General features: G+C 40.1%; 1 protein-coding gene and 2 pseudogenes across 3 annotated transcripts; 2 read left to right on the top strand and 1 right to left on the bottom strand.

Moving 5' to 3' along the window:
• Window positions 1-17796, top strand: MGME1 (mitochondrial genome maintenance exonuclease 1). 3 transcript variants are annotated; one of them, XM_030310145.2, is made up of 5 exons: window positions 1-83; window positions 729-1303; window positions 5545-5761; window positions 16544-16676; window positions 17068-17796. In XM_030310145.2, the coding sequence occupies exons 2-5, from the start codon at window positions 790-792 to the stop codon at window positions 17227-17229; spliced, it is 1026 nt and encodes a 341-aa protein (XP_030166005.1). In that variant the 5' UTR covers window positions 1-83; window positions 729-789; the 3' UTR covers window positions 17230-17796. The 3 variants fall into 3 exon arrangements, with proteins under 3 accessions (XP_030166005.1, XP_030166006.1, XP_030166007.1); XM_030310146.2 differs by having other exon boundaries at window positions 3-83; window positions 726-1303; XM_030310147.1 differs by lacking the exon at window positions 1-83 and adding an exon at window positions 294-391.
• On the bottom strand, window positions 3445-3542 carry LOC115511392 (annotated as a pseudogene).
• On the top strand, window positions 7211-13911 carry LOC115509803 (annotated as a pseudogene).
• Window positions 17797-21967: the final 4171 nt, after the last annotated feature.

Here is a 21967-nt window from a genome sequence, read left to right on the forward strand (position 1 = left end):
TCCAAGCGCGGGATCGAGGAAAGTACGGGTCCCGAGTGGTTGTCGGCGCTTTGGAAGTTCAGCGAAGTGTGGTGGCTTCAGAGGTACATACCGGTGGCGTGAGCTGGGCTTCTATTTAAGCCTTCTCTTCCTTAAATTCGATTTCCACACGAGGGGCCGCAGCCGTCCAGTCCCCACCCCGTGGTTCCACACGTAGGGCGGAGGCGGAGGCCGCCTTCTGGGGATCACGTTGGTGGGCCCCGCTGACCACCGCTTACCCGCTCGGACCTGGTGGGACCCTTCAGAAGCTCAGTTTCCACGTCTGTAAAACGGTGTCGCAGTAGTACCCACCTTGAAGCGTGTAAGGGCTTAAATGAGAAGTCTCCGCCCGGAATACCTAGCAGAGAGCCTGGTATGTAGGGATCAGTGGTTAACCGTGACCATGGTGGCCGCTGTAGGACGGGCTGGAGCGTTGCTTTTGTGTGTCTCACACACACCTCCCTTTCTAGGCGTCCCGTTTCTTATGATTGAATATCGGGGACGTCTTGCCCCAAGCTGTAGCATTTCACATTTAACAAGTACTGTCCTTCCTGGCAAAGAGAGTCTTTCTTTGGAAATAGCTTTGTCCAAACACGTCGAAAAAGCTTAATGGAATACAATTTGATATGCCTTATGCTAATGCGGCTTTCATTTTGGCGGTTTAAATATTTAATACGTTTGGTATCTAATGCCACTTTTATTTTTAGTAGGAGTGCAAAAATAAAAGGCCCTTTACAAGTAGACTAGAGGGAAGTGAAAAAGCATCTAAAGATGAAGGCGTTTCAGACCATCTGCCGGCAGTTCAGAAGTTCAAAGGGGTTTTCTGTAGAACCAACGACCCGTGTGGATTTCTCCACTTCCTCTTATTCCTGTAGCCGGAAGAAAAAAGTGAACCCTTATGAAGAAGTGGACCAAGGAAGGTATTCTGATTTAGTACAGTCTGTCTTGTCATCCAGAGGCCTTGCTCAGACTCCAGAATCATTGTTCGAGGAGGATAATTTACTGTATGGACCTGTGAGTAAGTGTAAGCCCCCAAAGCAAGATGAGGCGGCAAAAGTTCCAGGAAACTGGTGTCCTCTCTTCAATCCAGAGAAAAGCATGAAACCAAATGCAACAAGTACTCCTACAATTCCTTTGAGAATCCCTTTGCAAAGAAACACGATTCCAAGTGTGACCAAGGTCCTTCAACAGACCATGACATCAGAACAGATTTTCTACTTGGAGAGGTGGAAACAGCGGATGATTCTGGAATTGGGAGAAGATGGCTTTGCAGAATATTCTTCAAGTAATTTTCTAAATCCTGATTCTGTATGGTTACTATGTTTTCTAGAAAATAGAGCACTGGATCAAAAGAATGAGGGTATTTTTTGATCTGAACTAGTGAGGCGCTACTTTAAAATGATAATTAGCATTAAATAGCACTCTATATTAGCTCAATCATGACAGCCCTGTGAGGCATAGATACTAGTATTCCCATTTCACAGATGAAACTGAAGCACAGGGATCAAGTATTTGACCAAATTATGTAGAAAATTGTTTTATAAGCTACAAACTTGAGTATTGGAGTTGCCTGTTTTCTCTAATTAAGGAATCAGTCACCTGATAACAATTCTACTTTGCTAGGCATGCTATTCAGAATCTAGGAAATACCCCCTTGCTCTACTTTTCCTCTTTGACATGTAAGTTTAAAGACTGGCAATAAGCTGGAACACAAAATTTGTTGTTTAGATCTCGGCAAATTGAGATAATAGATGCTCTTGATTGGTAATTGAAAATAAGTAAACTTTAGCATTCAACTCCTAACTTGTTAACTTCTTAGACAAGTGAGGAGAATAGTTTCCTTGAAAACAGGTTCCATTCAAAAGCAAGGTGAGACGAAAGACCATTGGCACAGGTGAACTCTCTGGTCCCCATCAAGATTATATAGTTGTTTTTTTTGTTAGAGCTATGTTTTACATCGATCATTCCTTAGCCCATGCTTCCCAGAGCAGTTATGTGTACCCCTAGTAGGTGGTACAGAGCACTTCCATTTTTAATTTTAGGAGTAATGCACTTGTTTTTAGGCACCTTAGAAAAAACTGTGTGTGGGTATCACATTAAACATGTGGTCACATCTGTTAAGTATTTATATAGGTTGTACCTGCATATGGCAAAATGGTCAAGGTCCTAATCTCTTAGAACATTCCTCAGCTGTGTGGGGCCAAGAATCTATGCAAGGGCCACCTGCCTTTAGATAATAAGTAACATCTAAACTATTGTTTTCTAAACAAGCAACATAAAAACATCTTTTAATGGCATCTTAAGTTTTTTATTTGTACCACAAGAATTTAGAATTGACGTTGTTTCCACATGGGAAGTTGTTTTTCATTTTCCTTAAATCTGGAATGTCATAGCTGTGGGAATCCTGGAATTACTGAATCAGAAAAGTAAACGCAGAAACCTGCTAGGACTTGTGGGAACCTAGAACTTGTAGCCCTTGGCAGAGTAAAAAAGTGCTCTGGGGCCTCCTTGATAAAGGAAAGGAATTTCTGTTGGGAATGTGAACGAGCTCCACCATCCCAAAGCAGAGAGAAAACTATGGTGGTTTTACATATAATCAACTTTGTTGATCTAGATTATTACTCGGATGTGTTTCTCAGTTAACTCAGGATCAGTTTTAAGAAACAGAATCAGGGCATTTGGGTGGCTCAGTTAGTTAAGCATCCGACTTCAGCTCAGGTCATGATCTTGCGGTTTGTGGGTTCGGGCCCTGTGCTGACAGCTCAGAGCTGGAGCCTGCTTCAGGTTCTATGTCTCCCTCTCTCTCTGCCCCTCCCCCGCTCGCACTCTGTCTCTCAAAAAAATAAACAACAACAACAAAAGGGGGGGGATTGCTTTTTTTTTGTTTTCTCAAGGGGGCAATCACATGAAGATTAGTGTCCTGATCCTCTCAACCAATAAAAAAGAAAGGAAGAAAAGAAAGAAAAAGAGCATATCCTAACCCGCTAAATTGATTAATGCGTCAGGAGAGGCAGTTTTTAAGTAGTGTATTGATAAATTCCTTTCCACCTGGTCTTCCCAAAGGCTAGAGCATAGAGAAGTGCCCAGAGCTGGCATTCTGTCAAACATTTGGTCAGTTTCTCAAGCATCAATTTACCTTTTGAAGATTGCCAAGGATAACAAAGTTTGACTTTGATTTATATGTGTTGATCATAGTGGAAAAGATGGGTTTCTTCATTTTTTTTTGCTACAGTGAGTTTTTAATCCTGCCGGTCCTATCAGTCAGAATCTTGGAGACTCATGGATTTTTTTTCTTTCATTCCTTTAATTTACTGAATGATTACTCTGACTTGATGCTTTCTGCAGTAAATGTATGCCTTTTAAATTTTACTTTGACAAATTCAATCATATTTAATGTTCTGAGCCTTACAATCTTTTTTCTTTTTAAAAAATTTTTAATTTTATTTAAATCCAAGTTAACATATAGTGTATAATAATGATTTCAGATACTACACTTGATCTTAGCCAGAAGGCCAAGAAGCGATTATAATAATGATTTCAGGAGTAGAATTTAGTGATTCATCGCTTAGGTATAACACCAAGTGCTCATCTCAACAAGTGTGCTGCTCAATGCCCATCACCCATTTAGCCCAACACCCCTCCAGCAACCCTCAGTTTGTTCTCTATTTAAGAGTCTCAGGGCACCTGGGTGGCTCAGTTGGTTAAGTGTCCAACTCCTGATTTCAGCTCAGGTCATATCTCATGGTTGGTGAGATCGAGCACCAACTTGGGCTCTGAGCTGCAGGTGCAGAGCCTGCTTGTGATTCTCTTTCTGCCCCTGCTCTGCTCGTGCTCATTTGCTCTCTCTCCTTCTCAAAATAAATTAAAAAAAAAAAAAAGTCTGTTATGATTTGCCTTTCTCTTTTATTTTTCTTTCCTTTTCCCTATGTTTATCTGTTCTGTTTCTTAAGTTCCATGTATAAGTGAAATTACATATTAATTTTCTCTGACTGGCTGACTTCTGAGCCTTATAATCTAAGGGATGTAATCTAGCTTCTGATGTTCGTTGCCTCTTCTATGTGAAGAACCCAGCCAGGGGTTAAGTCTGCAGTGGCGAATGAGTTTATTTGCTTGGCAGTTGATAAAGTAGGATTTTTTTCTTCCTGTTTTTAACATGTTTGTGTTTTTCATTAAGCTAATGTATAGATGAATACTCTTACCTAGGTTTTAATTCCATCTGCCTTAAATTTCTTGTAGGCCTTTCATATGCTAGTAAGTCCAATTGAGCCAAGTACATTTGGAGTGTAATAACTCAGTTTCTCAGTTGAATTTCATTTAACTCTCCAAGTAATTCCCCAGAAGTGATTCCATTTTTTTTGTCAGTGGTAAAACTGACCTTTCAAAATCCTGCTAAAACAATAGTTGACAAATGTAATATGGTTTTACTATTACGTTAGTGGATGAGATTGTTTTCCTCATTTTCTATGGGTGTCTCCAAGCATGTATATTTCTTACTCTGTTCCTGTGCGCATCTAAATGATGGTCCCTGATTTTGCCTTCTTCACTGTGCTGTATAACAGACTGGAATTGAACATGCACTCTGGTGCCAAGCTGCTAGTCCACCTTTTTGCTTTGGGGCAAATGAACAGCACTATGTAGGCTTCATTCATTAACTGGGAGTAATGATTCTTCTCTTGCTGGGCTGTTGTGTTTGAAAGTTAAATAATATTTTGAAAGTGCCAAGGCCACTGCTTAGCACAATGCCTTTTCTTTGTCTCCTTCCCGTATCAAGAGTCAAGTGAATACACAGAACTTCTTGGGTTTGTTAAATATGTTTGGTTTTCTTTTCTTGAAAGTGTATGAGGATATGCAGATATCAAGTCATTATGTTGTATGCCTGAAATGAATATAACGTATGGCAACTATAGGTCAAATTTTTTTAAGCATATGAGGAAAAAAAATTCAGGAAAAAATTAGGCTCTTCTTGCCCTAAAAAAAAATGCAGAAGAGTGTTACATATTTCTTCTCCTCACCCCCAAGTTCCAAAACATCCAATTTGTTGTTTTTAATTTGTATATGCCTTGATTTTCATTCCTTGCCATTCATTAAGCCTTAGTAAAAGGATTCCCCCACCTGTATTCATTAAGTGTTGATTGTAAAAAGAATTGTGAACAGAAGCAAAGTTCCTTAAATTTCCAATAATTACTTATCACAACCAGTTAAGTTACACTAATGGATACTTAAATTCACAGTACCCTAAACTAGGTGTGGTCCTATTGCCCCCAGATCTTCAATTGTAGCTTTGGCCTAATCCTAGAAATTCTTTATTTTAATGAATTTTATTGTTCAAGCTATTTCAGTCCCTTTGGTTTTCAAAGTGCGATTCTCAGGTTTCACAAGAGGCTGAAATGTGTGTTTTAGGGATTGTCACTTTAAAGGTACTTTATGTAATTTCTAATTTTACTGTTCACAAGGTTTAAGGCATTTGTCTTTTAGTACTAGCTTTGTTCTTATTTGTTTTTCTTTTTCCCCTGATTTTCTTTTCAGACATATTTTTACAAGGGAAACGGTTCCATAAAGCCTTGGAAAGCATACTTTCACCCCAAGGAGACTTGAAAGAGAGAGATGAGAATCTTGAATCTGGATATGTCGAAAGTGTCCAGCATATTCTGAAAGATGTCAGTGGAGTGCGAGCTCTTGAAAGTGCTGTTCAACATGAGACCTTAAAGTATGTAGGTCTGCTGGACTGTGTGGCTGAGTATCAGTAAGTATTAGATTTTTTTTTTTTCCATCGAAGTGTGGAGATAAATTAACACAGGGTGGAACTGATGATGCCTATCAAATACTGTTTCTTCCTCTGAATTCCTGCTCCAAGGTGTAGTCTTGTGAAGTCAAAACCTATATGATACGTAAAAGAACTGGGGGCAGGGGGCGCCTGGGTGGCTAAGTCAGTTGAATATCCAACTCTTGATTTCAGCTCAGGTCATGATTTCAGGGTCATGAGATCAAGTCCTGTGTTAGGCTCCATGCTTTGCACAGAGCCTGCTTGAGATTCTCTCCCTCTGTCTCTCTCTCTAATAAAATTAAAAATTAAAAAAAAAAAAAAGAATTGGGTATGGGGTAGGAAGTAAGGACAGATATAGGAGGAAGAGCCTCCTAATTCTTGTAAATCTGTGTTCCAAAATCAAAGTATTTGCTGGAGAAAAGGTATAAGTTTTCAATATCCAGCATGTTCCGCCTCCCCTAAGCCCAAGCAAACTACCAGCTGCAACATCCAATTTGATTCCTGCATTCTGTTTCCCCATTCCCCTAAAAATAGCACCTTTATCTATTGGCCCTGAAAATTAACTCTTTTCCTGGCTTCCAGGCAGTGTTTGACATAGATAGGAACTCTGAGCTTCCTAAAGCTTCCTGTGGTTTTTAAATTGCTGCTCTGTTACTGTTTTTCCCACTTACTCCATATTCCAACGGGAGATATAACCTGCAGATATCCCTATTCCAAAAAAAGGATGCAATACACAAGGATAGGGAAAAACCTGTGAGTATAACTCTTGGAATTCTAGTTAAAATTTGAATTAAAAAAAAATTGACAGAGCATTCATTAAGTCTGGAAACTGTTTAGGCAACCAAACAGTTTTGTGCCATAGTTGCTTTGTATCTGTGAGGAGGCCTATGTGCCTAGAAATTTAATAAGCTATTTTTAGCTGCCGTTTAGATTAACCAAGGCCGCCGTTCGATCAGTTCTACCCAAGGCCTATAAGAAGTTCATGACGCCAAACGCTTAACCGCGCTGTACACAGTGCTGACGTTTGTTTTCTGCTCTTTAAGTGAAAAGCATCAACGTTAAGAATATGAACATTGAACGTTTCTGAAAATTAAGTTTTCAGAAATTTTAAAAACACTTTTTAATAGGTAATATATGCATTTGGTTAATCCAAGCTATTAAAAGTAAATCTCCCATCCCCACTTTTTCTTTTAAAAAAGGTCTTTAATGTGGTAAAGTATATATAACATAACATTTACCATAAAATTCACCATTTTTAAGTATACGTTGAGTATTATTACATACATTCATAATGTTGTACAACCATCAATACCACCCATCTCCAGGACGTTTCATCTTATAAAACTGAAATCCTGGGCCCGTTAAAGTAATCATTGTAATCTCCTCTATTTCCAGCCTCTGGCAACCACCATTCTACTTTCAGTCTCTATGAATTTGATTGACTACTGTCAAGTACCTTATGTAGGTAGAATCAAAGTATTTGTCTTTTTGTGACTGACTTATCTTTATCCTTTGATGCACAATTTTTAAAAAATTTTCCTGTATTTTTTCTTTTGTTGCCTGTGCCTTTGGTGTCACATCCATTAAATCATTGCCAAATCCAGTGTCATTAAACTTGGGCCTTGTGTTTTCTTCTAAGGGTTTTATGTAGTTTTAAGTCTTACCTTTAGTTCATGGATCCATTTTGAGTTAATTTTTGTATATGGGGTTAGGTAGGAGTCCAACTTCATTCTTTTGCATGTGGATAGCCACACTCTTCAGGGCCATTTGTTGAAAAGACTGCCGTTTCCGCATTGAATAAACTTGATACCATTGTCCAAAATCATGTGACTGTGTGTGGTGAGGGTTTATTTCTGGGCTGTCTACTCATTTCTATTGGTATATATATCTGTCTTTATACCAGCACCACACTATTTTAGTTATTATAGCTTTGTAGTAAGTTTTGAAATCAAGTATGGGTCCTCCAGTTTTCTTTTTCAAGGTTGTTTTGGCTGTTCAGAGTCCCTTGAGATTCCATATGGATTTTAGGATGGGTTTTTCTATTTGTGCAAAAATTGTTGTTGAGATTTTTATAGAGATTATATTAAATTTGTGTATCACGTTGGGTAGTATGAACATCTGAACGATATCAAATCTTCTAATCCATGAACATGGTGTATGTTACCATTTATGCCTTTAATTTCTTTCAGCAATGATTTGTAGTTTTCATTGTAGAAGTCTTTAGTCTCCTGGGCTAATTCTCAAGTATTTTATACATTTTGATGTTATTATAAATGGAATTGTTTTGTAATTTTCTTTCCAGATTGTTCATTGTTTACGTATAGAAATGCTCCTGACTTTTCTGTGTTGGCTTTGTATCTGCTACTTTGCTGAATTTATTTATATAGTCCTACCAGTTTTTGTGTCAATTCTTCATAGAGTTTTTTTGTTTAAGCTTATTTTTATTTATTTTGAGAGAGAGAGAGAGAGAGAGAGTGCATGCATGAGCAGGGGAGGGGCAGAGAGAGAGAGAGAGAGAGAGTGAGAATCCCAAGCAGGCCTCACCCTCAGTGCGGAGCCTGACATGGGGCTCCATCCCACAGCTGCAAGATCACATCCTGAGCCAAAATCAAGAAGCGGATGCGTAGCCAACTTAGCCATCCAGGCGCTCCTAGAATTTTTAATATAAAAGATCATGTCAACTGCAAACAGAGATAATTTTACTTCCTTTCCAGTTTGGATGCTTTTTTTTTTTTTTTTAAGATTTTTAAGGTTGATTTATTTTGAGAGAGACGTGGCACGAGTGGGGGAGGGGCAGAGACAGAGGGAGACACAGAATCCGAAGCAGGCTCTAGGCTCCAGGCTCCAAGCTGTCAGCACAGAGTCCGACATGGGGCTCGAACCCACGAGCCATGAGATCATGACCTGAGCCGAAGTCGGACGCTCAGCCGACTGAGCCACCCAGGCGCCCCATCAGTTTGGATGCTTTTTATTTCTTTGTCTTGCCTACTTGCTTTGGCTTGAATATCCAGATGCTGTTAAATAGAAATGGTGAATGTAGACAGCCGTGCATTGTTCCTGATCTTAGAGGAAAACTTTCCAGTCTTTTACCATTGAGTATGATGTTTACTGTGGGTTTTTCATATATGGCCTTTACTATGTTGAGGTAGTTTTTTTCTATCCCTAGCTTGTTGAGTATTTTTTTCATTAAAGGATATTTAATTTTGTCAAATGCTTTTTCTTCATCAATTAAGGTAATTATGTAGTTTTCCTCATTCTGTTAAGGTATATTACGCTGGTTAATTTTCATTGTGGTTTTTTTTTTTTTTTTTTTTTTTTTTTAATTTATTTTTGGGACAGAGAGACAGAGCATGAACGGGGGAGGGGCAGAGAGAGAGGGAGACACAGAATCGGAAACAGGCTCCAGGCTCTGAGCCATCAGCCCAGAGCCTGACGCGGGGCTCGAACTCCGGGACCGCGAGATCGTGACCTGGCTGAAGTCGGACGCTTAACCGACTGCGCCACCCAGGCGCCCCAATTTTCATTGTGTTGAATCATTTTTGCATTCCAGGAATAAAGCCCACTTTGTCATTGTGTATAATCCTTTTAGTATGTTGCTGAATTCGGTTTACTAGTATTTTGTTGAGGATTTTTGCATCAGTGTTCGTAAGGATTATTTTTTTGTAATATTTATTTATTTTTGAGAGAGAGGGTGGGGGAAGGGCAGAGACTGGGGAGACCAAGGATCCAAAGCTACAACAGAGAGCCTGGTGTGGGGCTTGAACTCACAAACCGAACCACGAGATCATGACCTGAGCCAAAGTCAGATGCTTAACCAACTGAGCCACCCAGGCACCCCTCATAAGGATTATTGTTCTGCAGTCAGTGTCTTTGTCTGGCTTTGGTATCACAGTAATGCTGGATTCATAAAGTATGAGTCAAGAAGAGTTCCCTACTTTTCAATTTTTGGGGAAAATTGTTGGTATTGGTATTAGTTATGTAAATGTTTGGTGGAATTCACCCATAAAGTCATCAGGTCTAGAGCTTTTATTTGCTAGTAGATTTTTGATTACTGATGAAATCTCCTTACTAATTATAGAGCTATTCAGATACTCTGTTTCTTCGTGACTTAGTCCTAGTACGTTTTATGTTTCTAGGAATTTATTTATTTCATCTCGTTCATCCAACTTGTTTGCATATGATTTTTCATAGTACTCTTCTCCTTTTTATTTCTGAAGTAGTAGTAATGTCCCCAATTTCATTTCTGATTTATGGAATTTGAGTCTTTCTTTTTTTCTAATCCATCTAGCTAAAAGTTTGTCAATTTTGTTCATCTTTTCAAAAAACCAATGTTTAGTTTCAGTGATTTTTTTTTTTCTATTGTTTTTCCATTCTGTATTTCAATTATCTTAAATCTCTTATTTCCTTCTATAAGCTTTCGGTGTACATTTTCGTTTTTTGGTTCCTTAAGTTGTAAGGTTAAGATACTGATTTAATTCTCCTATTTTTTAATGTATTTATTGCTATATACTTCTTCTGTAATACTGTTACAGTATTAAAAGAATGGTGTTCTTTAAGTTTTGGTATGCTGTATTTTCATTTTTATTCATTTCTAAGTATCTTCTAATTTCCCCTGTGATTTTTTTTCTTTGGCTGATTGTGTTAATTTCCACAAATTTGTGACTTTTTTTCAAGTTTTACTTCTGTTATTGATTTCTAACTTCATCTTGTGATTAGAGAAGGTACTTTGTATGGCATCTTTTTAAATATATTGAGACTTATTCTTTATGGCCTAACATATGGTTTGTCCTGGAAAATTCCTGTGTGCTTGAAAAGATACATATTCAGTTGTTGGGGAGCAAGTGCTATATATCTGTTAATCTAGTTGGTTTATTGTGTTGTTTTAAGTCCTTTATTTCCTTACTTACCTTCTGTCTGGTTCTACCCATTATTGAAAATAGATATTGAAGTCTCCAACTATTATTATAGAACTGTTTTTGGGGCACCTGGCTAGCTCAGTCAGAAGAGCATGCGACTCTTGATCTCAGAGTCAGAGTTCAAGCCCCATGTTCGGTATAGAGATTTTTTAAATAAATAAAACTTAAAAAAGAAAGAAAGAAAGAAATGTATTTCTCCCTTCAACTTTTTTCAGTTTTTCCTTCATATATTTTGTTAGTCTGTTACTAGATGCATAAATGTTTATAATTGTTATATCTTGATGTATTGAACCTTTTATTAAAGACTGTTTTGTCTGGTTTTAGAGCCACCTTTGCTCTTTTTCAGTTATTATGTGCATGGAATATCTTTTTCTGTCTTTTCACAATCAGCCTATTTGTATCTTTGGTTATACTGTGAATCTCTTGTAGACAACATATAGTGGAATCATATGTTTTATCCATTCTGCCAAATGTAAATGGGGCACCTGGGTGGCTCAGGCAGTTAAGCATCTGACTCTTGATTTTCGGCTCAGGTCATGATCTCACAGTTCATGAGATCGAGCCCTGCGTCTAGCTCTGTGCTGATAGCATGGAGCCTACTTGGGATTCTCTCCAAAAATAAATAGATAAACATTTAAAAAAAAATAGTTACAAGGAGGAACTTCTTTCATTTTGTTATTTATTTTTTACATGCATTATAGCTTTTTGGTCTCATTTCCTGTATGCTACAGCCTTCTTTTGTGTTTTATTTCCTTTTTTGTAATGAAACATTTCAAATCCTTTCTCATTTCCTTTTGTGTATTATATTCTATAGCTATCTTCCTTTTGATTACCATGGGGATTACATTTAACATCCCAGTTATAGTGCTTTGATTTGAATTTATACCAATTTAACTTCAATAGCATACACAGACTATGCTCCTTTGACAGCTCTGTCCCTAACCCTTTCAGTTGTTGATATCACAAAATTGTCTTTATATATGTGCGGTTGGCGGGTTAAGGTTAAGAGTTAGAGAGGGAGTCAACATACCATCAAAAGTACCTTGGAACATGTCTAACTCGGGGTCCAGTAGAAGTGGCAAGAATTTGCCTAGTGGATCCAATACAATATGTAGTATTGGGATTTACAGGTGTAAGGAAAATGTAACCATGGAGCAGCTGAGACAAAAGAAAATGGCCGACTTGGAGCATGAATGAGAACTAGCTCCAATGGAGCCTGAAGTGGGGGAGAGACTTAAGTAAAAGGAGCTCATGTTTCAGCAGCAATAGCTGATAGTTCAGCTGGAGTTGGAAATGCAAGAAAATGAACAGGAGAACTGTAGAGAGCTCAAGAACAATTAGAGAAGGAGATGAGAATGTGTATAGAAAATAAGAGTGAAGATGTTTCACATTCAGAGGATAGATACAGCAGCCAACCTGGAAAACACAAGTTGAAATTAATGATCTGTATGGGGCACCTCACTTGAGCAGAGTGGAAGAACATGATGAGCCAATGCTATCTGATGTTTCATTAAATTTTGATCAAGATTTGTATGATCAACCAACCTGAGAAGAATAAATTTGTCTGCTTGCTTCAAGTTTTTTGTTTTAACTGTAGAAAACAAAGTGGAGTTACAAACCATTGTTACAATAATACTTGCTTTTATAATTGCCCGTGTATTTACCTTTATTGAAGTTTTTGAGCATCTTTAAGACCAAAAAGGTCTTTGGCTAGATCTGCTATCACATCTTTTTCAGGGGCAATTTATGTTGATTTCTTTTTTTCCTCTTTGAATGGGCCATACTTTCCTGTTTCTTTGTATGCTTTGTGACTTTTTTTATTGAAAACTGGGCATTTGAATCTAGTATGTAATTCTGGAAATCAGGTTCTCCCTCTACCCCTGGGTTTGCCAGATTTTGTTCATTGTTTTTATTGGGGGTGGTGTTGTAGGTTCTTTCCTAAGGATCAGTCTGAGGTATAAACTTAAGGTCTTCTCAGGTCTTTTCTGAGCCTGTGCCTCTCCCTGGACATGCACAGTTACTGTCACTTTTTAATTTTCCGCATATATGCAGTTGCTTTTGGATGTTGTAGTCTTTAGCATCTAATTCCCAAAAAGGAAAAAAGAAAAATGAAGGGGTGGAAAAAATGTGCGTTGGCCCTTTAAATCCCCAGGAAGTCAGGCAGGTGGAAGGAGAGGGGCTTGCAGCAGTGGGTGGAGTTGCAATAACAATAGCTACCCTCCTCTTGTCTACACCTCTGTGAACAGAAACTGCAGTGGGTGTTGATAACACGGAGAAGGGGTCCTTTGTGTCCCCTCCCATTCCCACGAGCCTTGTACACCCTGCTCCAGGATCATGTGCACAGCTGCCTGCCTCATGAGGAGGAGGGGGATGGGTAGCTGCTAAGAGCTGAAATTGACCAAAATTAACCACAGTTTACCATCCAAGCCTTCAGTAGCCTCTGGATTTCCAATAATTGGATCAGACAGATTCTGCTGTTGTAATTGTTGTCAAGGTGGGCCTACAGATTTCTGGTGCGTCCTACTCTTCCATCCTCCTAGAATCCTCTACCCCCATCCTGGTTTTAACCTTTGGTTAAAAGTTCTTGTGATCCTGAGATATTTTTATGACTGCATGCACTATCATTGGTCCCCACCCCCACTTACTAACAGTGCCAAACCCTGCTTTTCTCATTCTGAAAACATTCTAGAGATCCTTATTAGAGTTTATATGATCTGCAACATCCTTTTCTCTTTTAATAATTTTCCACCACTCAGAATTAGCAGTTGTTAACACTTCGTCACATCTGCTTCCAATTTTTTTTAAATATAACATAAAATAAGCTTGCATCACCTATAACCCTCTTATCTCCTCTCATAGACCCCTGGCCAAGGACAATCACTGTGATAAGTTTGCTACTGTGTCCTTCTAGGCTACTTCCTATATTATTTAACACACCCACAACACTGTATAATGCATGCACAGGTACACTGCCAGTCTACTCTGCATACAAACACCAATGTGTATTGTTGCATACATGTCTGTAATAGTCACAATACAGAGAAGCTTCTGGATATGTCTTATCACAAAGCTGGTAAGATACGAGGGTCGAGAGCCAGGCTGGCTGGGTTTCATTTCTGGCTTTTCATCTTAACGTTAGGCTAGTTACTTAGGCTCTCTGTACTTCAATTTGTTCATCTGTAAAATAAGACAGGCGCTGGGTGGCTCAGTTGGTTTAGCGTCCAACTCTTGATCTCAGTTCAGGTCTTGATCTCAGGGTTGTGTGTTCAAGACCGGTGTTGGGCTCCACACCCAGCATGGAGCCTACTTAAGAAAAAAATAAAATAAGACAAAAGATAGGATCTACCTCAGAGTTGTTATAGAGACTAAATGAGACATTCTCTGTATAGTACTTAAAATGAATACTATCTACTCAGTAACTGTTAGCATGATTATTTTGATCTTGTTCTCTGTTTTCAACTTATTTGGTATTCCTTTTTACTAATGAACCACATCCATTTCCCTGTTGGGGAAATTCAGGTAATTTCTAGTTTTTCACAATCACGAACTGCAGCAGTGAGCGTGTCTCCTTGTATACTGTTGTGAGAGTTTCTCTAGGCAGGCGCACAGGTTCATTTGCTGGTTTGTTCTGGTGGATGATATATACAGTTAGTCTGAAGTAGGCCTGGATATGAATACTTAAATTTTCCAGGCATTTGTCACTTTTATGACATTTTCCCAGGCATTTATCCCCAGGGTATCAAACCATTCTCTCCAGCAGATACCTAAAAAGGAAATTGCTATGTTAAAGGGTATGTGCATTGTAAGTTTTCCCAGATGAAGGTGTGCTTATTTCTGCACAGTTTTAATGGCACAGTGTTAGATATAATTTATTAACATTGTATCTCATAATTTCAGTCTGCATTTCACTTAGGTTAGACTGAACATCTTTTCATTTGTTATGAACTGTCTTTGTTCAGTTTTAATTTGGAGTTATACTACTAAAAATCTTTTCCACATTATTAAGTTCTGCAAGTTATAGTATGAAGTATGTTTTGCAAGAGACAGTGGTCCATATCAGAAATCTTTATTTTAGGGTATTTTGATTTGCTCCAGGTTGAGAACTGAGGTTCTGGGGTTACTGGGGCCCTCTCTTCATTTGCATAGATTATAATTGTTTTGTAATATTACAAAGTTTGACAGAAATAGTAAAACTACCTCTAGACCTGCACTATCTAAGAGAATACCCACTAGCTACATACGGCCTTTAAATACTTAGTGTGGCCAATCTCAGCTGAGGTATGCTGTAAATGGGCAAAGTAGGTTTCAGTGACTTAGTACAAAAAAGAAGGTATGGTATCCCATTAATAATTTTTTTTGTATTACATAATGAAATGATCAAATTTGGGGTATGTTGGGTTAAATAAAACATTAAAATTTCACCTGTTTCCTTTTTTCTTTTTTGATGTAACTACTAGAAAATTTGAAATAACACATAGCTTGCATTTTATTTCATTTAGACAGTGCTACTCTAGGCTGACTTATAAATACATTGCATAGGTTGTAACTCTAGAGCTATGGTCACAGGTATGTAACATGCATACTTTGTACAACATCTCCGTTTGGACCGCTGGTTTTGAAATTGAAGTTATGAAGGGCCCCTGGGTGGCTCAGACGGTTAAGTAGCTGACTCTTGGTTTTGGCTCAGGTTATGATCTCACAGTTTGTGAGTTCGAGCCCCACATTGGGCTCTGTGCTGATAGTGTAGAGCCTGCTTGGGATTCTATCTCTATCCCCCCCCCCCCACTCGTACACACTCTCTTTCTCAGAATAAATAAAACTTTTTAAAACTTGAAATCATGAAAGATTGAACAAGTAGTCACCAGTTCTCAGTCTACTGTCCCTGTGATCCTTCTGATCTCTGCGTTTGGCAAGTATAAAATCCTACCAGGAGAGGGGTAATGGGGAGAATGCACTGGTTATTTGACTTTCTTTAGAAACTGGCAGGAATTTTTTCCCCCCAATATCCCTACTAGGAAGACCCCCTGCCCTGTGTGTAAACTTTCAGGGCAGGGACCAGGTCTTCTTATCTGTATCTCTGCTTATAGTTGGTGCCTATTAAATGCTAACAGATTTTAGCCTCAGCTTTGGTTTCTGAGCAAGAGGATTTCTGAAGCACTATGCTTCATCCTTTATGATGGGGACTTTGCTACTGATCTGTTGTGCTTCATCAACTGAGATAGTGATAGAGACATAGTTTCAATTCCCTTGTCAACTGTTAAAGAAAAGGAAGCCATGAGGGTCCAAAGGAATTTCGAGAAAGTTTAGAAACTAGAACTGTGGAAAAGTCCCCTAGCACTTCCACATGGGCCTGTGGAAGCCTGTCGTTGTCAGCCGGGTACTTCAGGAAGCACTTCCCATCACACCCCTGGCAGGCCTGTCACTGAGCTGAGTATAGGGCTCATTGGAAAGAGAACATCACACTTCTCTAATCCTCAGAAGTAGAGATCAGGGCAGCTGTCTTTTTGAAAAGTGGAGAAAGGGGTGCCTGGGTGGCTCAGTCAGTTAAGCGTCCGACTCTTGATCTTGACTCACTCAGGTCATGATCTCACGGTTCCTGAGTTCAAGCCCCGCCTCAGGCTCTGTGCTGACAGCGCGGAGCCTGCTTGGGAGCCTCTCACTCTGCCTCTGCCTCTCTCTCTCTTTCAAAATAAGTAAACATTAAAGAAAAAAAAAAATTTTTTTTAAAGAGAAGTGGGGAGAGGTCATTGAGTGATAATAAACTATACCTGAGAAAAGGCTTAACCTATTAGGGTTTCTCAGTTTGGACTGTTACCTACTAAGACTTCCTTTGGTTTCTCTTTAGGGGCAAGCTGTGTGTGATTGATTGGAAGACATCGGAGAAACCAAAACCTTATATCCGAAATACGTTTGACAACCCGCTGCAGGTTGTGGCCTATGTTGGTGCCATAAATAATGATGCCAACTACAGCTTTCAGGTCAGGACACTGCACCTCTGCTTATGTAAAGCCTTGGTCAATGCTTATGTATGGCCATTTAACTCCTTATGATTTTTATTCTGTTTGTGTCCCACTGTTTACTCCATTCCTTGTCCTTTTACCACCTTAAGAAGCACTTCCCTCAGTTCCTGAGCTTTCTGTCATTGCTAATAGTGCTTTAGTGTTTACAGTCCATTCTTGGATATCTTATTTGTCATCTTTGTGTTCTTATGTATCCTGATAACAATCTTTCATCAACCCATCTTCGAAACCGTTAGAAGATATTATTGTAGATTGTTTTGTTCTGAGTTTGCCCTGAAGCAAGACGGAAATGAACATCAACTCTGGCCCTACCGTATAAATACTGGAACTGCCCTGTGTTTCTTCCTAGGTTCAGTGTGGCTTAATTGTGGTTGCCTACAAGGATGGATCCCCTGCTCACCCCCATTTCATGGACACTGAGCTCTGTTCCCAGTACTGGGCCAAGTGGCTTCTTCGACTAGAAGAATACACGAAGAAGGAAAAGAACCAGAATATTCAGAAACCAGATTAGAGGACAGGACACTGTTTGGGAACATTGAGTAGTTCCTCACAGTTTGGGAAGATATATTGTTGTTTACTGTAGAGATGTGACAGGATCTAAGAACTTCATTACACAAGTGGAAGTATTTGTTGAAATGTAGTACAGCCAAAAAGATTGAAAAGCCAGAAGAGTTTAGATTTTAAAGGTTGGACTTGAGCATATAAAAAAAAAGCACAAGGAAGTGAGGTCTGTCACTTATCTGGAAAAGGGCAAGCAGGACTCACACAGCATTGGTGTCCCTTGGACTCCCCCAGCAAACTTTCTGTTATCCCAAGGAGGATGCCCAGTCTTTGAATTGAGATTGGAGAGGGTGGGGCTTGGTGTGCAAGAAGTTCCCTCAGGGTACCCTGGGAGGGAAGGGGCCACACGCCCCCAGGCTATGTGTGGGGTGGGGGGAACTTGCATCAGCCAACTCCTACTGCCAGCGCAGCCTCCTAAAACTGGTTTTATATATTGAAGTTTTCTTTTTTTTTTTTTTTTTTTTTAATTTATTTTTAAGACAGAGACAGAGCATGAGCAGGGAAGGGGCAGAGAGAGGGAGACACAGAATCTGAAGCAGGTTACAGGCTCTGAGCTGTCAGCACAGAGCCTGACACAGGGCTCAAACCCACGAACCATGAGATCATGACCTGAGCCAAAGTCGGACGCTCAACTGACTGAGCCACCCAGGCGCCCCTGAAGTTTTCTATATATTTCATTTGGGGAAAAAAAGCTTCCTTTTAACTTTTTTGGAAAATAAATATGTGAGTCCTTAGCCTCAAATAAGCATTCCTCTCTGGGAAGATGGAGCATCATTGCCAGTCCCCCCTAGCACACACTAAATAACTCCCACAGGTATCCAGACCCCAGTCTGAGATGCGTAACTATAGATATTTTAGTAGCTTTATCCTGGTTTGAGTCAGTGAACCATGTGCACAGAGAAAAAGTATCATTTGTGAGATTTTTCAGCTAGGGAGAACAATAATCTAATTTTTCTGTGTTTGATAAGTAATAAAAATTATTAGTTGTCACTGGGATCAGGAAACTTGAATAAATGGCCAGTGTAGCTTTGGGGGAAGGTTCCCTGTTTTATGGGATGGGTTAGCATTTGAGTGACAGCTGTGGTCTTAAAATAATAGGGTGCCAAAATCACTTTTTTCTTAGCTGTTAATTGTAAGAAATAAAATACAAGATGTAAGTAAAGCAATGAAGCTTTTGTTTCTGTTTCTTTTTATTTAGATTTGTGTGTTTCTAGAGTAATTTCATAAACCTGGAAATTGTTTAGATTTGGTTTTAGAAGTTCAGAAATCACAATTTTTTCTTAGGTTTAATTATTTATTTTGAGAGAGCACGAAACGGGTAGAGAGAGGAGAGAGGGAATCCCAAGCAGGCTCCGCACTGTCAGCGCAGAGCCAGGGCCCGAACTCACAAACTGCAAGATCATGACCTGAGCCGAAGTCAAGGGTTGGACGCTTAACTGACTGAGTCCCCCGGGCGCACCCAGAATTCACATGTTTGCTACTGGCTCAGTAGCTTTGGTATGTGTTCTCTGTAAGTGCACACAAGAAGGAGGTGCTGTCCACCATGGTCACCTGGCAAGGAAAGTAAGGTTCAGGTAGGAGAGAGGAGGGTTGAGGGAGACCTTTCACTGACTCGTATATACACCTCTGCATTCTTTCCAAGCAGCAGATATTCATGTAGCCTGTCATTTCCAAAATGAAAAATCAAGTGAGATAATTAAAAGTTGTAACAGATTTTGCCACACTGTGAGACCAGGGCCCAGCAAGACTTCATTTTAATACAGTTCTCTTGAGTTACTATAAATGCACCTTGGACCTGTCACTTGGCATGAAGAATCTCCCGAGCTAATGGCACGAAGAGTTCCATGAAAGACTCAGAGTCTGACCAGGCAGACGGTTCTATGAGAACAATGAAGGTTGATCCCTGGGCAGGCTTCCCTGAAAGACCCAGGGACACACCAGTTCCTCACTACAATCCTAATATTTCTCAGATGTCACTACAAGAAGTCGCAGTCCTCTTGAGAGGGAAATGTCAATGAAAAGTTGTTTTCCCCACTAACACATAGGAGGAGAAAGCCAAATCTGCGTTTCTTAACTAGATAATTTTTCAAGAATTACCATCTATGGGGGCACCTGGGTGGCTCAGTCGGTTATATACCCAACTCTTGATTTTGGCTCAGGTCATGATTTCACCGTTTGTGACTTTGAGTCCAGCGTTAGGCTCCGCACTTAACAGAGTGGAGCCTTGCTTGGGATTCTCTCCCCCTCTCTCTGCCCCTCCACTACCCGCGCATGCTCTCTCTCTCTCTCAAAATAAATAAACTTAAAAAAAAAAAAAATTATGTATGTTACTGAACTGTGGATACCACTTGTTCCCCTAAGTGATATGGCATATTTAACTCCAGTGAAATGAAACAAGATTTGTGATGAGGGATTCTCTGATTGAGGATGCTTAAAATATTTTTTAAAAGGAGGTATAAATTGCTTTTGTGAGGAGGCTTCCTTACAGTACAGGACACAGTATTACAGTCTTCGGCTTTGAGACAATCCATTAGGTTCAAAGCTACCCACATAGCCTTCTCCTCCGTAATTTACATTCTTAGTGCACTCAGCTGCTGACAAAAGGTCCATGCTGGCACTAAAAACCAATTTTCAAATCTTTCTAAAATTATGCCTTCTGCCCTCCCCGTCCCCACCCCCAGACCTAGCCTCTTGCTCGGAGCCATTATCCCTGTTTAATCTGAGAGCATTAACCTCTATAAACCTATTATAGTTCTAGGAAAACTTGTCAACATGTGACCTGTGGTTTCATATGTGTTGACTCTGGTAAATACAGGAAGAGGGTTAGTTGTAAGTCATTGTGTTTCTAGGTAACCAGTTTGCCTACTGGCTTTAAATGGAGTTGGAGGGAGGTAATTTGTTGGAATCACTGTGTCTTTCCACCTGAGCAATTAAACATTTGATTATAACCTGCCCTCCGCCCCCCTCTCCACTCCCCCCAAAAGAAACAGTGAAGCAAGGGAATAGTTTGAACTTTAAAAGAAACACTTCAGGGGCGCCTGGGTGGCTCAGTTGGTGGAGCGCCCGACTCTTGGTTTCGGCTCAGGTGGTGATCTCATGGTTCCGGAGATGGGACCCATGAGGGGCTTTGCACTGACCGCAAGGAGCTTGCTTGGGATTCATTCTCTCTCTCTCTCTCTCTCTCTCTCTTCTCTCTCTCCCTCGCTGCCCCTCCCCCGCTTGCATGCACACACACTCTCAAAATAAACTTAAAGAAAAAAAATTTTTTTAAATAAACACTTAAGTTGTTTGGAGCTGGTGCCCTAAAGAGAACCGCTGTCTTAATCACTAAGTACAAGTTAGAACTGACTCTCCCTGTCTCCCTCTTCCCTCCCCTCTTTCCAGCCTCAGAGTCCTGCACCTTAAGCAAAAACCATATGCTGCTGCCGCTGGAAGTCTCCCCTTCGGAACCTCTTAAATGATTTCTACTCTAGAAGGGAGCTTGAGAAAAGCTCTCTGGGGAGATGTCCCTGATGGAGGAAAAGGTTTGTGTGGTGGCTTGACAACAGCAGTTATCAGGCTTGAGGATTGCATTTGTAAAGATCCAGTCATAAAAAATGATATTCTGGATCAGGCTAGGCTTTGAGCTTTTGCCTCTTTGCTCAAGAGACAGGTAGGTTAGAGAGAAAATAACAGAGCATTACAGATGACTTTAAAAGCCCTTGTCTTTTTGTTCCCCAAATCCCATTTAACCTTGCCCCTGAAACACCATCGTAAATTTGGTATACACCTTTCCAGTGTGTCCTTTTATAGTTTTACTCCCCTTGTTGGTCTCAATGAATAATACACAGTTTTGCTTCCTCGTTTTGATTTTTGCTTACTTTATCTCAGCATTTGATTTTGAGATGCGTACCCGGTTGACCGCTTCTAGGTCTAGTGCATGGCTTTAACGGCTCTGCAGCATTCCCTCGTTCTTTATTGTCTCGCTAACGCACTGTTTAGGCTAACAGACACTGCTGCAGTGGATTCCCTCCTATATGTGTGTGGTGTGTGTTTCCGGGTGCACACGAGGCACGTGCAGTGTAGTGGAAGCAGGGCGAAGGTTGGGGCTCTGCCGCTTAATAGCTCTGTAACCTCGATCAAGGGGCTTGACCTTTGTGTGCCTGGATTCCTCCTTGGTAAGTTTGGGGGGGGGGGTGGGCGGGGACGGGAGGGTTGTAAGGAGCAAATGAGGTAAGCACTTAGGGCAGGGCCTGGCACATAGTGGGGACAAAGTAAACGTTAGCCGTCATCGTCATAATCAATTGATCAAATCTCCGCATGTCGTGGCTGGGTCACATAATGTGCGCAGCATGAACATTACTGCCAGATTGCTCCAAAATAGTGCTATCAACTCACTCTTCCACCGGTGCTTTCTGAAATTCCCTGCTGTCCCACACATTCACTAACCCGAGAGTTTTAGGACTTTTTTGTGCCAACATGATGGGGTGAGAATAGTTACTTTTTATTTGGAACAGCGTTATTGTTTGAATAAAATTTGCTTTAAAGCGGGGTTGCCATCTAGTGGTGGGAAAAGCAGACTGCAGTTATGTGGCACAAGCCAAGTACCGGTGAACCTACCTGTATCTTGGGGTTAATTTAGGCATTTGCATCACTACCACAGGTCTAGTTGGAATTGAGGCAACTGTGTGAGGGTTCTTCTGTTATCT

The sequence above is a fragment of the Lynx canadensis genome, chromosome A3 (assembly GCF_007474595.2).
Source record: "Lynx canadensis isolate LIC74 chromosome A3, mLynCan4.pri.v2, whole genome shotgun sequence".
Taxonomy (NCBI): Eukaryota; Metazoa; Chordata; class Mammalia; order Carnivora; family Felidae; genus Lynx; species Lynx canadensis.

Bases quoted from the DNA above. Each gene is read 5' to 3' on its own strand.
- MGME1 (XM_030310145.2), top strand. From the start codon at position 790: ATGAAGGCGTTTCAGACCATCTGCCGGCAGTTCAGAAGTTCAAAGGGG. The intron at 1,304-5,544 runs GTAATTTTCTAA...TTTTCTTTTCAG, and splicing joins CTTTGCAGAATATTCTTCAA to ACATATTTTTACAAGGGAAA. The intron at 16,677-17,067 runs GTCAGGACACTG...GTTTCTTCCTAG, and splicing joins ATGCCAACTACAGCTTTCAG to GTTCAGTGTGGCTTAATTGT.